The 14,677-nt window shown below is 41.7% G+C and overlaps 2 protein-coding genes across 2 annotated transcripts; both read right to left on the minus strand.

The window, feature by feature from the left end:
* Window positions 1-8,377: 8,377 nt before the first annotated feature.
* On the minus strand, window positions 8,378-9,349 carry LOC138882735 (uncharacterized). The gene is made up of 2 exons (XM_070163362.1): window positions 9,061-9,349; window positions 8,378-8,838 (listed from the first exon to the last, which is right to left on the minus strand). Exons 1-2 carry the CDS (start codon window positions 9,347-9,349, stop codon window positions 8,378-8,380), a joined length of 750 nt encoding a protein of 249 aa, XP_070019463.1.
* Window positions 9,350-12,030: 2,681 nt separating this feature from the next.
* Window positions 12,031-14,565, minus strand: LOC138882736 (uncharacterized). Its single transcript, XM_070163363.1, has one exon. The coding sequence runs from the start codon at window positions 14,563-14,565 to the stop codon at window positions 12,031-12,033; it is 2,535 nt and encodes an 844-aa protein (XP_070019464.1).
* Between the last annotated feature and the right edge of the window lie 112 nt (window positions 14,566-14,677).

Raw genomic sequence — 14,677 nt, forward strand, 5'->3', positions numbered from 1 at the left:
ATGAGATTATTTATTTATTTCAGAGTCGCCACTTGGGAAAGGTTTGGCTTTTGGTGTCCCAAGTCACCGGTTTATCTTGAATCCCAATTTGAGGAAAATATTCGACTTTCCAAATGAAGTCTGCGAACTAGAAATTCTAAGTAAGGAATTCTGTTGACCCGAGGGAAGGTGTTAGGCACCCCCGAATCCCGTGGTCCTAGCACGGTCGCTTAAATTGTTGTAATGGCTAAATATCTGATTTTTATACATGTTATGACTTGTGTGCTTTTATTAAGTTTAAACCGCTTTTATTATTATTTTTAATAGAATTGCAACGTCATGAAAATGCATCTCGAACCACGTCACAATCAATGCACCCGTGGTTGTTAATACGTTCCGACCCCGTTGAGATTTGGATTTGGGTCACATAAATGCACACCCGTATTTAAGAAGGTAAGATAAATTAAGGCGCGTCCTAAAGAGGCTAACATATTGTTATTTTAGGAAGAGGCCATGAAAATTCGCTAAACGGCCAACTCCGAAGTCTAACCAATTATTGTATCCGTTTATTGAGGGCCCCACGATTTGTAATTTATTTGGCGAGGCGCGCCTTATTTTATTTTTAAAGGTCGTCCTATGATGACTATGTTTTCTATTTCGTTTGTCTCTAAAATAAATGAAGAAAATGTCATACTTTATTTACATACTTACGAGTTATTATAGTTAAGTTTCGAACATGATTCGTTAAATCTAAAATGAACGCAGTAAGAGCAGTCCGTTTGACAGTTATGGGCCCAGGCCTAATGTGCATGGCGTGAAACTGGGCCTGGGCCATCCTTATTCCAATTGGGCCTAGTTGACTTATTTTATATATGTTTGATATTTACAAAGGGGCTGAAATGTGAACCCGTGCTATCTAATTAAACAATGTTCCTGTAAGTTTCAAAACAAGCCTTTTGTTCCATGCGGTAACTATTAAGTATTTTAGAAATAGTCTAAGAGGCCTAACAGGCCTTTTTTTTTGAGATATACTATTTAACAAATAATACTGAAACAACAGAACATGTTTTCTACTATATCAACCCATTTTTAACTAAGCGCACAAGGGAGGAAGTTTACAACTAAACTACTACAAAACATTGTTCAGTTATACATAGCCCATACCTACATGATTCTAGTAGAAGACATGAACTATTATATGTATACAGCTTAGTGTTCAATATACAACTAAAAGATATTCAAAACAACTTCAACTCTTCATTTTTCATTCATGCTTCAAATTTCAGCTTACATTGAACCAGTAGATCAGTTGTGTACCTGATATTGGAAAGCAAGTAAAGAAGATGAAGATCAGTAGAAGCAGTAGTAGTATAGCGACAACAAGTTCAGCAACACCGTGAAATCCTAGGAAATCGAAGTATGACCCCAACAGAATACTCTGAATCAATCGAGATCAATGACAGAAATTCCAAGCAGCAGAGGCGAGCCAAACCAAATTTCAGAATGGTTTCGAGAACCAAATAAGGTTGCAAAGATGACTCCAAACAAACCAATATGCTCAACAAAATGAATCCAGCACCCACAAAACAAACTCAAATGAAACAGAAACAAATAGAATGACTCGCTACTAAGGTTCTAATGAGTCCAATGACTCCAAACTTCTAGTACTGGACAGGGTTTCTCCTTCGAAAACAAAAGAAACTATGTTCTGGTCTTTTAAAAGAGATATAGGAGCTAAACTCCCAATGGGAGATTGAAAACAAATTCAAAGAAGAGAAAGCAATCAAGCAGTGTTTTTTTCTTTTGCTCTCCCAAAAACCCGCCTCACTTCAGTCTCCTCCTCTCTATATATATCAACACAGACCTCCCTCTTTAGCTCTTGGAGCACTTAGTCCATTAGAAAACTGACTTTCTCCCCATGTGCTCCCCTCTGTTTTTCCACTCAAAACTCAAAAGAAAAGTATTCCCCATGAGATTCCCCTGATAGCCCTCTTTTCATTATTAAAATGGTTTTCCCTTTTATTAAACTAAACAAGTATGGGCAGCATGAATATGTCCTGACAGCACATGCTGTCAAGTTAACTTTAATTCATTAAAGGACTACAATGCACATGCTGTCCAAAATCTCAAATGAATAAACAAGGCCAGTAATTCTATATCAAGTCAAACTAAACTCTGAAATCTATATTAATTGTAGCTATAACCAATTCAAACACCTAAAATCTAAATTGAAACTTCAAAACAAAATCAACATTAACAATCGAAAGAGCTTAGCAGAACATTCAAGCTGAAACTGAAACTGAAATCAAAATGCATCGATGCTTAACAGAAAACCCAATAACAACATTACCATGAATCAGAACACAAGCCTAACAAACTATCCAGGTCAAACTTCTAAATCACCAACTGCACATTATGGGAATGATTGATTTATAATTCCAAATTAAGCTGAAATAGAGTGAAAGAAATCCTGCGAATATACTGAACTCAACGAAGATTGATGAATATCAAAGAACAAAGAAAACACACATCACATATAGGGGACAAACTGAACCAATGCCATACATCATTTAAACAAAACCACAAAAAAAAAACGTACTAAAATGGACTATGAAACCAAAGCCATGATTAAAACTAACTATCAGGTTAAACTGACTTACACATAACGAGCCAATAAATTGACCAAACAATTTACAACATGTTAACAAACAATCAGAGGAACTGGACCCAATAAACGGTCTGATGAGGAAAAGAGAAGTACTGAACCAAAGATAAGAAACAAATCAAGACAAATATACAATTTAAAACAAACAAACAAAACTATAGAAGGCAACAAAAGGAATTAAAGAGAACTTACTGTTCTTTTCTCAGATTTCAAACAGTATGTTCTTTCGAACTTGAGTCCTAATCAGTATTATACGTCTATTTCGTGAGAAATAGGCCTACAATACTGAACAAAAACCTATCGACCTTGAAACTTTGACATGTCTTGAACTGTTGAAAACCCTAGATTTGTCATTCGACAGATTTTACCATGTTCGAACCAATTTGGCTAGGGATCAAGGACGAGGAGGTAAAGGGGATTATTGAGTGTTAGTCTAGGGTCAAGGGGACAACTAGGGCTTGGAAGGGAGATTTTGATCGAAGATTCGAGGAGATCCAACAGGATCCGAGGGAATCTGTTGATGGTTTAGGGGTGAGGGAAACCTAGTGGTGGTGTGGTGTTAATTGGGGGTTGATTAGGGTGGTTTCAGGGTTCTGATCGAATCTTCAAACGAAGATTCGAGACGGTGGGGGATGATTCGAGACAAGGGAGTAACATATTTGGAACGGGGGTGGTCAGATGGTTTAGGGGTGTTAATCTGGTAACCGGCGGCGTCGTTGCCGCCGGGTTTCAAGCAATGGGGTAAGGTGGCGGTGCTAGGGTTCATGGGGTGTTTGGTTCAGTCTCTGAGAGACGAGGATGAGGGAGGGGGGTATGGCTTAGGGGGGCATGGGGGTAAGGGATTGGGGTTATATAATTAGGGGAAATTTGATCTGGGCCGTTAGATCATTCAAAATCAATGGCCTGGATTGATCAACTTAATGGAAACGACGCCGTATGGGTTAAGTGAGACCGGCGGGTCTCTGGGTGAGACGGGTCGGGTTAAGGCGTGGGTATGAAGATGTGATCTTGGCCGTTGATCAATCTGAGATCAACGGTCCAGATCAAGTATGATCAAAACGACGCCGTTTGGACGTCTCTGAGATTGGCCGATCTGGACAGGGCAAAAACAGTGTTTTGGGCCTGATTTTGGGTCCAATTTAAATGGCCCAATTCCGATTTGTCCAATTTTAACTCATTTCTTTTCTTCTTCTAATTCCTTTTCTAAATACTAAATCTACCAAAAATCCTAAAATAAGTTGCAAAACTATAATTATATTAAAAAGACATTAATTGACTCACACAAGATCAAAACTCAATTAAACAAAATCAAACCATTAAACAATAAAATGACTAAATTACCAAAAATAATATTTTTGTGATTTTCATTCATTTAAAAACCAAATAACGATTTAATTAATTCCTAATAGTAGAATAAGGTCCTAAATTTACACGCAACATATATTTTTTGTATTTTTATTAATTAATAAAATAAACAACCACAGACAAAAACTACAAATAACTATCAAAAAATGCCACGCAAATTCTAAAAATTGTACACAAAGACAATTTGTTTCATTTTTCGATTTCTTTTGGAGTAATTGTCGTGGAAACAAAAATCACGTGCTCACAGCTGCCCCTCTTTGTTCGAAAACACGAAGGGTTTTCGTGCAAAGATAAAGTGAGCGGATACGAGTGATTTTTGTCTGTTTGACTATTCCGTGTGAAGCATTTTATTTTGAAAGATTTGACCGAACCTTTGCTTCAAAGGTTTCCTACATATCCTTGGCTAAACAGGAATCAGGTCAATATAGTTCGGGAAGTTTTGGTAGCTGGGACTACCATGGGGCTGCAATGCTGCTGTTACTGTTATTGCATGCTGTTACTACTGCTTTACCGACCTCCTTATTACATCCAAGGAAAGTTGAAACTAAACTAGCTACCTATGCCTGTCAACCAACTAGTTACAAGATTCCTATCTATAATTCTTTTGCAACTTGATCTTGAGTCGTAGCTGATTCTGCTTGTAGACTTCGATCTGAATCTTGATGCTCGCAAGTTGTAGGCACTTGTTTATTTCTGCGGCATTGAGTAAAGCGGGATTGGTGGAGCTCGTGACTTCAATCAGATTTTGAGCGATCTGCACTTTGTTTCCTCCAATATTTTGGAACATCTTCTTTTTTGTTCTTTTCTTCCTTTCTTTATTCTGGATTGAGACTCACTCCATAGGCCATCTCGATCCATGTGCCTCAAGGTCAAACCTGCTCAGACAACGACACAAACAAACGAACGAAATTTTTCTGCCCCAGTTTCACTAGGAAAATTTCGTGAGTTAACTGCCATAAAAATCTACAGAATTGATGAGGGGATTGGAAACCTCAAGTCTAAAGGCGCAACTCAGGGATTGGAGCCCTAATGTTTGCAAAAGGCAAAACGCTCAACTCAGGGATTGGAGCCCTAACATTGGCTAAAAGGGAAAACCGCTCGACTCAGGGATTGGAGTCCTAATGTCGGCTAAAAGAAAATTGCTCAACTCAGGGATTGGAGCCCTAATGTCGGCTAAAAGAAAATTGCTCATCTCAGGGATTGGAGCCCTAATGCCGGCTAAAAGGAAAATCGCTCAACTCAGGGATTGGAGCCCTAATGTCGGCTAAAGCAAATTGCTCAACTCAGGGATTGGAGCCCTAATGTCGGCTAAAGGAAAATCGCTCAACTCAGGGATTGGAGCCCTAATGTCGGCTAAAGAAAATTTGCTCAACTCAGGGATTGGAGCCCTAATGTCGGCTAAAGGAAAATCGCTCAACTCAGGGATTAGAGCCCTAATGTTGGCTAAAAGAAATCGCTCAACTCAGGGATTGGAGCCCTAATGTCGACTAAAGGAAAATCGTTCAACTCAGGGATTGGAGCCCTAATGCCAGCTAAAAGAAAATCGCTCAACTCAGGGATTGGAGCCCTAATGTTGGCTAAAGGAAAATTGCTCAACTCAGAGATTGGAGCCCTAATGTCGGCTAAAGAAAATTGCTCAACTCAGGGATTGGAGCCCTAATGTAGGCTAAAGGAAAATCCCTAAACTCAGGGATTGGAGCCCTAATGTAGGCTAAAGAAAATTTGCTCAATTCAGGGATTGGAGCCCTAATGTCGGCTAAAGAAAATTGCTCAACTCAGGGATTGGAGCCCTAATGTCGGCTAAAGGAAAACCGCTCAACTCAGGGATTGGATCTCTAATGTCGGCTAAAGAAAAATCTGCACAACTCAGAGATTGGAGCCCTAATGTCGGCTAAAGGCGACTAGGGAATGGAGGCCCTATGTCTAAAAATTTCAACTTAGGGATTGGAGCCCTAATGTTGGCAAAATGCGACTAGGGAATGAAGGCCCTATGTCTAAAAATTTCAACTTAGGGATTGGAGCCCTAATGTTGGCAAAAGAAAAATCGCTCAACTCAGGGATTTGAGACCTAATGTCGGCTAAAAGGAAATCGCTCTACTCAGGGATTGGAGTCCTAATGTCGGCTAAAAGAAAAATCGCTCAACTCAGGGATTGGAGCCCTAATGTCGGCTAAAAGAAAATCACTCAACTCAGGGATTGAAGCCCTAATGTCGGCTAAAAGAAAATCGCTCAACTCAGGGATTGGAGCCTTAATGCCGGCTAAAAGAAAATTGCTCAACTCAGGGATTGGAGCCCTAATGTCGGCTAAAAGAAAATCGCTCAACTCAGGGATTGGAGCCCTAATGTCGGCTAAAAGAAAATCGCTCAACTCAAAGATTGGAGCCCTAATGTCGGCTAAAGGAAAATCGCTCAACTCAGAGATTGGAGCCCTAATGTCGGCTAAAAGAAAATTGCTCAACTCAGGGAATGGAGCCCTAATGTCGGCTAAAGGAAAATCTGCTCAACTCAGGGATTGGAGCCCTAATGTCGGCTAAAAGAAAAATCGCTCAACTTAGGGATTGGAGCCCTAATGTCGGCTAAAGGCGACTAGGGAATGGAGGCCCTATGTCTAAAAATTTCAACTGAGGGATTGGAGCCCTAATGTTGGCAAAAGGCGACTAGGGAATGGAGGCCCTATGTCTAAAAATTTCAACTTAGGGATTGGAGCCCTAATGTTGGCAAAAGACAACTAGGGAATGGAGGCCCTATGTCTAAAAATTTCAACTTAGGGATTGGAGCCCTAATATTGATAAAGGCGACTAGGGAATGGAGGCCTTATGTCTAAAAATTTCAACTTAGGGATTGGAGCCCTAATATTGATAAATGCGACTAGGGAATGGAGACCTTATGTCTAAAATCTAAACTTAGGGATTGGAGCCCTAATGTTGGCGAAAAATATGTTGATACTGGGATTCTAAACTAACCCTTTTTTTGGAATTTTCTTCTTATTTCTTTTTCGTTTTTTTTAAAATTATTTCTGTTCAGTAAAATGCAGGAAAGAATTTGGAGGAAACTTCCCTTTTGGGTTGATTCCTTGCTGCAAAGCTGTTTCTTGCACTTGTGCATTTCTTTTTCCTTTTGGTTGCACCTGCTTCTTGCACGGTTGCTTTGGATTGCACCTGTTTCAATTCTCCAAACAAAGAACAATGTCAGTTTGAAAACGGTGGTTGGTTCGGTGGCCTTGATCATTCCAATTGCTTGGTCCCGACCTCATTTCTGTTGAGAAACTTCGCCATTGATTGGCTTCAATGGCGACCCCCTTTAAAACTGATCAGACTCGGATTTCCAGATTTCATGATGACTCGCCCGTGTAAGGCTTTGGTTCTTCCATCTCATTCTGCTTGGGGATTTTTACTGGGGCAGACTCATTGGGGATTTTTTTTTTACTTTGGAGGCAATCAACATCATGATCAGTCGGGATTGGGCTGACGCACCACTGAGGCTGGGTATTTTCTTTACTTCTTGCTAGACGGAGCTCTGTGAAACCGGTCCTGCCACCTTTTCTTTCTAACGCATTTTGGAATTTAGGGTTAAAACGAAAGGGATTCAAGGAAAGGTAATCAAAGAGCGGAGAAATGAATTTAAAAGAGAAGCGTCCCTTTCGGGGGAAAAGAAGGACTTATCTGAGGTGCATGCTGGCTTCAAACTGACATGACGTGCTTTTTGGACGGGATGCCCGAACCTCACGAACTTGCATTTCCTCATGAACCAAAACGGATCTATGTTTCCCAACCAGGGAACCTTGCCAGAATTTTTCTGTGGTGAAATCATCTTTTCGGCCGACAACGCCCTTTGCGGGTTTTCGCTAGTCGACCTCTCTCATTTCTCTTCTCACCGTCGCCTGATAGCACTCTTTGCGAGTTTTTACTAAACAAGCTCTCTCATTTTCGATTTCTCTGCTTGCCATTGCCTTACAGTGTCCGTGTGGGTTTTCACCAATAATACTCTCTCGTTTTATTTCTCTCATTTTCTTACCTCGGATCCAAGTAGCTGTAACCTTTTCTGGCCTCACAACTTTGGAACTATTCAAAACGGGATTACCGCGGGACCATTATAACATCTGCCCTAGTTTCATTTTGAGGGAATTTGGATTTTTATTTTGGTGTGACTGAAGCCCAGAGAGAGGCTGCCTACGTATCCTTTCAGAATCAAGTCAGACGTAGTTCAGGCCAATCATTTTTTTTTGTGTTTTGGTGCTTTTGGATTCCAAAGAGAGTAGCCAAGGAAATGTAACCGACTCAAAGGTTTGTAAAAGATTTGATAGTGTTTGGGTAGCGGAAATAAAAAGCCTTCATCATCTCAAAGATGCCAAGATATCAACGAAGTAACTCAGACATAGTACCTTTTGACTGCATCCGCATTCACAGCTGTGTCAGGATCATTTCCTTCAATATCACCCAGATATAACGCTCCTCTTGGTAATATCTTCCTGATGATGTACAAACCTTTCCAATTAGGAGCAAATTTTCCTTTCGCTTCCTGGTGATGTGGAAGAATGTGCCTTAATACCAATTGACCTACTTCAAAATTCCTAGGTCGCACTTTCTTGTTGTAAGCACGGGCCATTCTTTGTTGGTACAACTGCCTGTGACAGACCGCAACCATTCGTTTTTCGTCAATCAAGGTCAACTCCTCCAATCGAGTCTTAACCCACTCGTTATCTTCAATCTCTGCTTCGACAATGATCCGGAGCGAAGGAATTTCTACCTCTGCCGGTATCACAGCTTCGGTCCCATAAACCAACATGTATGGGGTTGCGCCTACTAATGTGCGCACTGTAGTGCGATATCCTAGCAAGCCAAAAGGTAGTTGTTCATGCCACTGTCTGGAACTCTGGATTGTCTTTCTCAAAATCTTCTTGATGTTTTTGTTTGCCGCTTCAACAGCGCCATTGGCCTTGGGCCGATAAGGAGTGGAGTTCCTATGCGTTATTTTGAACTGTTCGCATACATCCTCCATCAAGTGACTATTCAGGTTTGCCGCGTTATCTGTGATGATAGTTGCAGGAATACCGAAACGACAGATAAGATTTGAATGTACAAAATCCACCACGACTTTCTTAGTGACTGCTTTGAGAGTGACAGTTTCGACCCATTTTGTGAAGTAATCAATAGCGACAAATATGAATCTGTACCCATTTGAGGCTTTCGGCTCAATTGGACCAATGACGTCCATACCCCAGGCGACAAAAGGCCACGGTGCCGACATAGGATGTAGCTCTGTTAGAGGTGCATGAATCAGATCTCCATGTACTTGGTACTGATGACATTTCCGGGCGAAACTGAAATAGTCTTTCTCCATGGTTATCCAATAATACCCAGCTCGAAGGATTTTCTTCGCCAGGACATACCCATTCATATGAGGTCCACACACTCCTGCGTGTACTTCATGCATGATTTTTTCTGCTTCTTCGGCGTCAACACACCTTAACAAGTTGAGATCCGGGGTTCTTTTATACAATACCTCGCCTCTCAAAAAGAATCCACTCGCATGCCGCCTAATAGTTCTCTTTTGATCTCCAGTAGTATGTTCGGGGTATTCTTGTGTCTTCAAGAACCTCTTAACATCATGGTACCATGGCTGGGTATTTGGTCCTGCCTCGATTACATTACAGTAACCGTTTCCTTCCCTGATTTGGATTTCCAAAGGATCGATGCTGGCATTGCCTGGGTAAGGTAACATTTAAGCTAAGGTGGCAAGTGCATCGGCTAGTTCATTGTGACACCGCGGGATATACCTGAAATCTATTGATTTGAATCGCTTGCTGAGATCCTCCACGTGCTGCCGGTAAGGAATAAGCTTGACATCTCGAGTTTCCCATTCACCCTGGGCTTGTCGGATAATCAAATCAAAATCCCCCATAATCAACAAATCTTCAACATCTTGATCGATCGCCATATTCATGCCCATGATGCAGGCTTCATATTCAGCTGTATTGTTCATGCAAAAGAAACGAAGCCTAGCTGTAGCCGGATAGTGTTGACCAGTGGGTGAGATCAAGATTGCCCCAATTCCTGCACCTTTGGCGTTTACGGCCCCATCAAAGAACATCTTCCAAGCATGAGCGTCTTCCGAGACTACTTCTATGCTATTTATTTCTTCATCTGGAAAATAAGTACTCAATGGTTGGTATTCCTCATCAACCGGGTTCTCAGCCAAATGATCTGCTAGCACCTGAGCTTTCATTGTCGTGCGAGTAACATAGACTATGTCGAATTCAGTAAGCAAGATTTGCCACTTTGCTAATCTCCCAGTAGGCATCGGTTTCTGGAATATATACTTCAAAGGATCCAACCTGGTTATGAGGTAAGTAGTATGAGCTTGGAGATAATGTCTCAATTTCTGAGCAACCCATGTCAAAGCACAACACGTTCTTTCCAACAAAGTGTATTTGACTTCATAACCGGTGAACTTCTTGCTTAAGTAATAGATCACCTGCTCTTTCTTTCCAGTTATGTCATGTTGTCCGAGGAAGCAACTGAAGGAATTTTCCAAGACCGTTAGATATAAGAACAGGGGTCTCTATGGCTCTGGCGGGACCAGGATTGGAGGATTTGAAAGATATTCTTTGATCTTGTCAAAAGCCTCTTGACACTCAGTCGTCCATTTGATTGCTGCATCCTTCCTCAATAGCTTGAATATAGGCTCACATGTGCTAGTCAGTTGGGCAATGAATCGACTGATATAGTTTAACCTGCCCAATAGACTCATCACGTCTTTCTTCGTTCTTGGAGGAGGTATATCTCGGATAGACTTTATCTTTGTTGGATCTAACTCGATACCTCTCCTGCTTACTATGAAACCCAAAAGCTTGCCCGTTGGGACTCTGAAGGCGCACTTGGCCAGATTCAACTTCAGGTCGTACCTTCTCAGGCTCTCAAAGAATTTCTTCAAGTCTCGGACATGATCGTCCTGAGTCCTGGACTTGACTATCACATCGTCTACATATACCTCTATCTCTTGATGCATCATATCATGAAAAATGGCGGTCATGGATCTCATGTAAGTTGCCCCGACATTCTTTAAACCGAACGGCATAACCCGATAACAGTAAGTACCCCAAGGTGTAGTGAAGGCGGTTTTCTCAGCATCTTCTTCATCCATCAACACCTGATGATATCCAGCGTAACAATCTACGAAAGATTGTATCTTATGTTTGGAACAGTTATCAACAAGGATGTGGATGTTGGGCAACGGGAAATTGTCTTTGGGACTTGCCCTATTCAAATCTCGATAATCCACACACACCCGAGTCTTCCCATCTTTCTTCGGTACCAGAACTACATTAGCCAGCCACGTAGTATACTGGACTACCCGAATTACTCTTGTTTTCAACTGCTTTGTGATTTCTTCTTTGATCTTATCACTGGTATCAGTCTTGAACTTCCTCTGCTTCTGTTGAACTGGAGGACAATCAGGGTAAATTGGCAATTTATGCACCACTAGATCAACACCTAATCCTGGCATGTCATCGTATGACCAAGCAAACACATCTTTAAATTCAAAGAGGAGTTGAATTATTGCATCTCGCGTTTTCTCATCTGTATGAATGCTTATTTTGGTTTCTCGGACTTCTTCAATAGTTCCCAAGTTAACCGGTTCGGTGTTATTCAAATTCGGCTTAGGTTTATTCTCAAAGTGTTCCAGTTCTCGATTTATTTCCCTAAAAGCCTCTTCTTTGTCATATTCCGATTCTTGGTTCATTATTTCACAGTTAAACAGCTCGTTTGGATCTGGGCGTGAAGTCTGCAAGCATGTCATATTATTTAAAGCCGCATTATTATAACTGAAAGGAAAAGATAAAAGAAAAATAGCAAAAATCAGAAAGAATAAAGGAAAAATGATGAAATACTGATTTTATTCCTTGGAATTAGGAAGATAACAGGGTTTATAATTCAGGAAGTTAAAACAGGAAACTAAAGAAAAACATCCGAGTTATACCATGAGATAACTCGTGATGCAGGAAAGGTGGCAGGACAGGTCTACCCGGACTCCTGCCTAACTGGGAACGGTGTGGCCTCCCAATTTTGAAGCTTAACATTTGGCCCCATGTATAGCACCTCAGCGGTGCTTGTGCCTTCTCCCAGTTGAACCATGTGAGTTTCGTAAAGCATTTCTCTCATTGCCCCACATATTTCTTCAATCTCTTCGGCCGTGAAGGCCTCGTTATCTTCTTCTTCAATGTACTTTGGTCTGACGAAAGTTTCGTACAAATGTGAAAATGGTCGAGGCAACTTCCATCCCTCATTTTTTCTCTTCTTCGCCCAATCTTCATCTTTTGGAGTAGGGTGGAAGCCTATCCCAAAGAGTTTCTTAGTGGAAGGCAAAGTGATAGGTTTAGTTATTCCTTGCAACGATTTTCCAAGTCCTTCTCCTGGTTTGAATCCATGTCGGATCATTTCTTTAGCAACCATGATTGAAGCGTTGGATAAGAAAGGTTGGGGACAAGGTTTTCCTTCTTCATATTGCTCTGCCAGCACAACTTCAAAAGCCTGATAAACTGTGTGCTCACTCCCTTCCCTTGCTTCAAGATATGGGATGGATGGATCCCGATAAATAGATTGTTCGTCTTCTCCGTGGACCACAATTTCCCGGTCTTCATATTCAAACTTCACCATTTGGTAGAGAATGGAGGGTACAGCCCTTGCAGCATGAATCCAAGGCCTTCCGAGGAGAAAATTGTAAGATGTGTCCATATCCAGTACCTGGAAGGTTACTTCGAACTCCACCGGCCCGATAGTCAATATCAGGTCTATTTCTCTGAGGGTGTCCCTCTTGATACCATCAAAAGCTCTTACACAAACATTATTGGGTCGAATCCTTTCAGTCCCAATTTCCATTCTTTGCAGTGTGGAGAGCGGGCAAATGTCAACACCCGAGCCCCCATCCAACATTACTCGCTTGACGTAGTAGTCTTCACACTTGACTGTCAGATGTAAAGCCTTGTTGTGAGCTGCTCCCTCCGGAGGCAAATCGTTCTTGCTAAAAGAAACTTTATTAACTGCAAAGAACCTTTCCGTCATTCTCTCAAGTTGTTTAACTGAAGTCTCAGCCGGCATATACGCTTCATTCAAGGTTTTGAGCAGGATCTTCTGATGTTCGGCGGACCTCATTAGCAAAGATAGCATAGACACTTGTTCAGGGTATTTGCGCAACTGATCCACCACTTCATAGTCAAGCATATTCATCTTCTGGAAGAAAGCCTCTGCTTCTTTAGCGCTTACAGTCTTCTTGGGTGGGAAGCGCTTCCGTGTGGCATTGTTCACTTCTCGAATGTCTGAATATTTTCCAGCAGAAGTATTTTCTGGAAATTCCCCAGTGATTTCTTTCCCTTTGTATGTAACCAATGTTTGTTGATAATTCCACGGTACCGTAGATGGGTCTGTCATTGGCTTCAGTGGCACGCGTCCGATAACCACTGGCTCATTCAGCCAAGGCGGTTTAATCGTCCCCCGGACCACATAGGCCCCTTTCGATACGTACATCGGTATTGCCTTTTTTATTTCGAATCTCTGTGGCTTCTCTAATCGACCTCGTGGAATATAGAGAACCTCATTCTTCGAAGGCACCATCTTTTCTGTCTTTGTCTCTGCCTTCTTTTCGAGTTCAGTCTTGACAGTATCAGTCTTCTTTTCCCCTTTCTCTTGCTTCGGGGCTGCTTTAGGCTTTCTCTCTGCATCGACAATGGCGATTATAGCTTTCAGGGCAGGATCAAACTCCTTGTCCTCACAGATCATCCCAATTAACGACCCATTATTGTGAGCGGGCAACGGATTGTTGGTCACATTTGGGACCTCCTCGTCCCTTAATACTATATTTCCCTGTTCTATTAAGTTCTCTACCACCCTTCTTAAAGTCCAACAATCATTGGTATCATGCCCTTCTGCTCCCGAATGATAAGCACACCTGACACCGGCTTTGTAAGCCGGTGATGCTGGATTGTGCCTTGTCTGAGGGACTGGTTGCAGGAAACCCATCTGGACTAGTTTTGGGAATAAGGTAGAATACGGTTCACCAATGGGTGTGAAAGTTTGTCTTCTGGGTGGTTCTTGAGGACGGAAATTATTTTGGGGTAGTTGTGGATTATAGTGGTTTCGGTAAGGAGGCTGATTTCTGGGAGGTGGAGCTTGGCTCCGATTGGCTTGTTGCGGTGGCCGGACATAAGGTTGAGTATTCATGACCGAGTATGGCTGAGGAGTATAGGCCAGATCTTGGTGAGGGTAATAGTGCTGCGGGGTCCTCTCTGAGAAAAAGGGTCCGGGAGTATAGTTTCTCCTTGTTACCGACGATGCCATGAACGTTTCTTCCCTTTTCTTTCCCTTTGCTATTCCTCCAGACCCACCCTGAATGGCTTGGGAGGTAGCTCTGATAGCAGATTGGCTTAGAATTCGACCCGTTTTTAGCCCATTTTCTACCATTTCTCCGATCTTAATTGCTTCTGCGAAAGGTTTCCCCATGGCCGACATCATGTTTTGGAAGTAATCTGATTCTTGAGCTTGGAGGAAAGTAGTGACCATTTCTATTTCATCCATGGGAGGTTTTACTCTTGATGCCTGCTCGCGCCATTTAATAGCGTATTCTCTGAAGCTTTCTGAGGGTTTCTTCTTCAAGTTTGACAAAGAATTCATG

The sequence above is a fragment of the Nicotiana sylvestris genome, chromosome 12, assembly GCF_000393655.2.
Source record: "Nicotiana sylvestris chromosome 12, ASM39365v2, whole genome shotgun sequence".
Classification (NCBI taxonomy): Eukaryota; Viridiplantae; Streptophyta; class Magnoliopsida; order Solanales; family Solanaceae; genus Nicotiana; species Nicotiana sylvestris.

Excerpts from the sequence above, each read along its gene's own strand:
- LOC138882736 (XM_070163363.1), bottom strand. The coding sequence starts at position 14,565 with ATGGTCACTACTTTCCTCCAAGCTCAAGAATCAGATTACTTCCAAAAC.
- LOC138882735 (XM_070163362.1), bottom strand. The coding sequence starts at position 9,349 with ATGGAGAAAGACTATTTCAGTTTCGCCCGGAAATGTCATCAGTACCAA. Across the intron at positions 8,839-9,060 it reads AAATCTTATCTGTCGTTTCG|GATATCGCACTACAGTGCGC; the intron begins GTATTCCTGCAA and ends TTGGCTTGCTAG.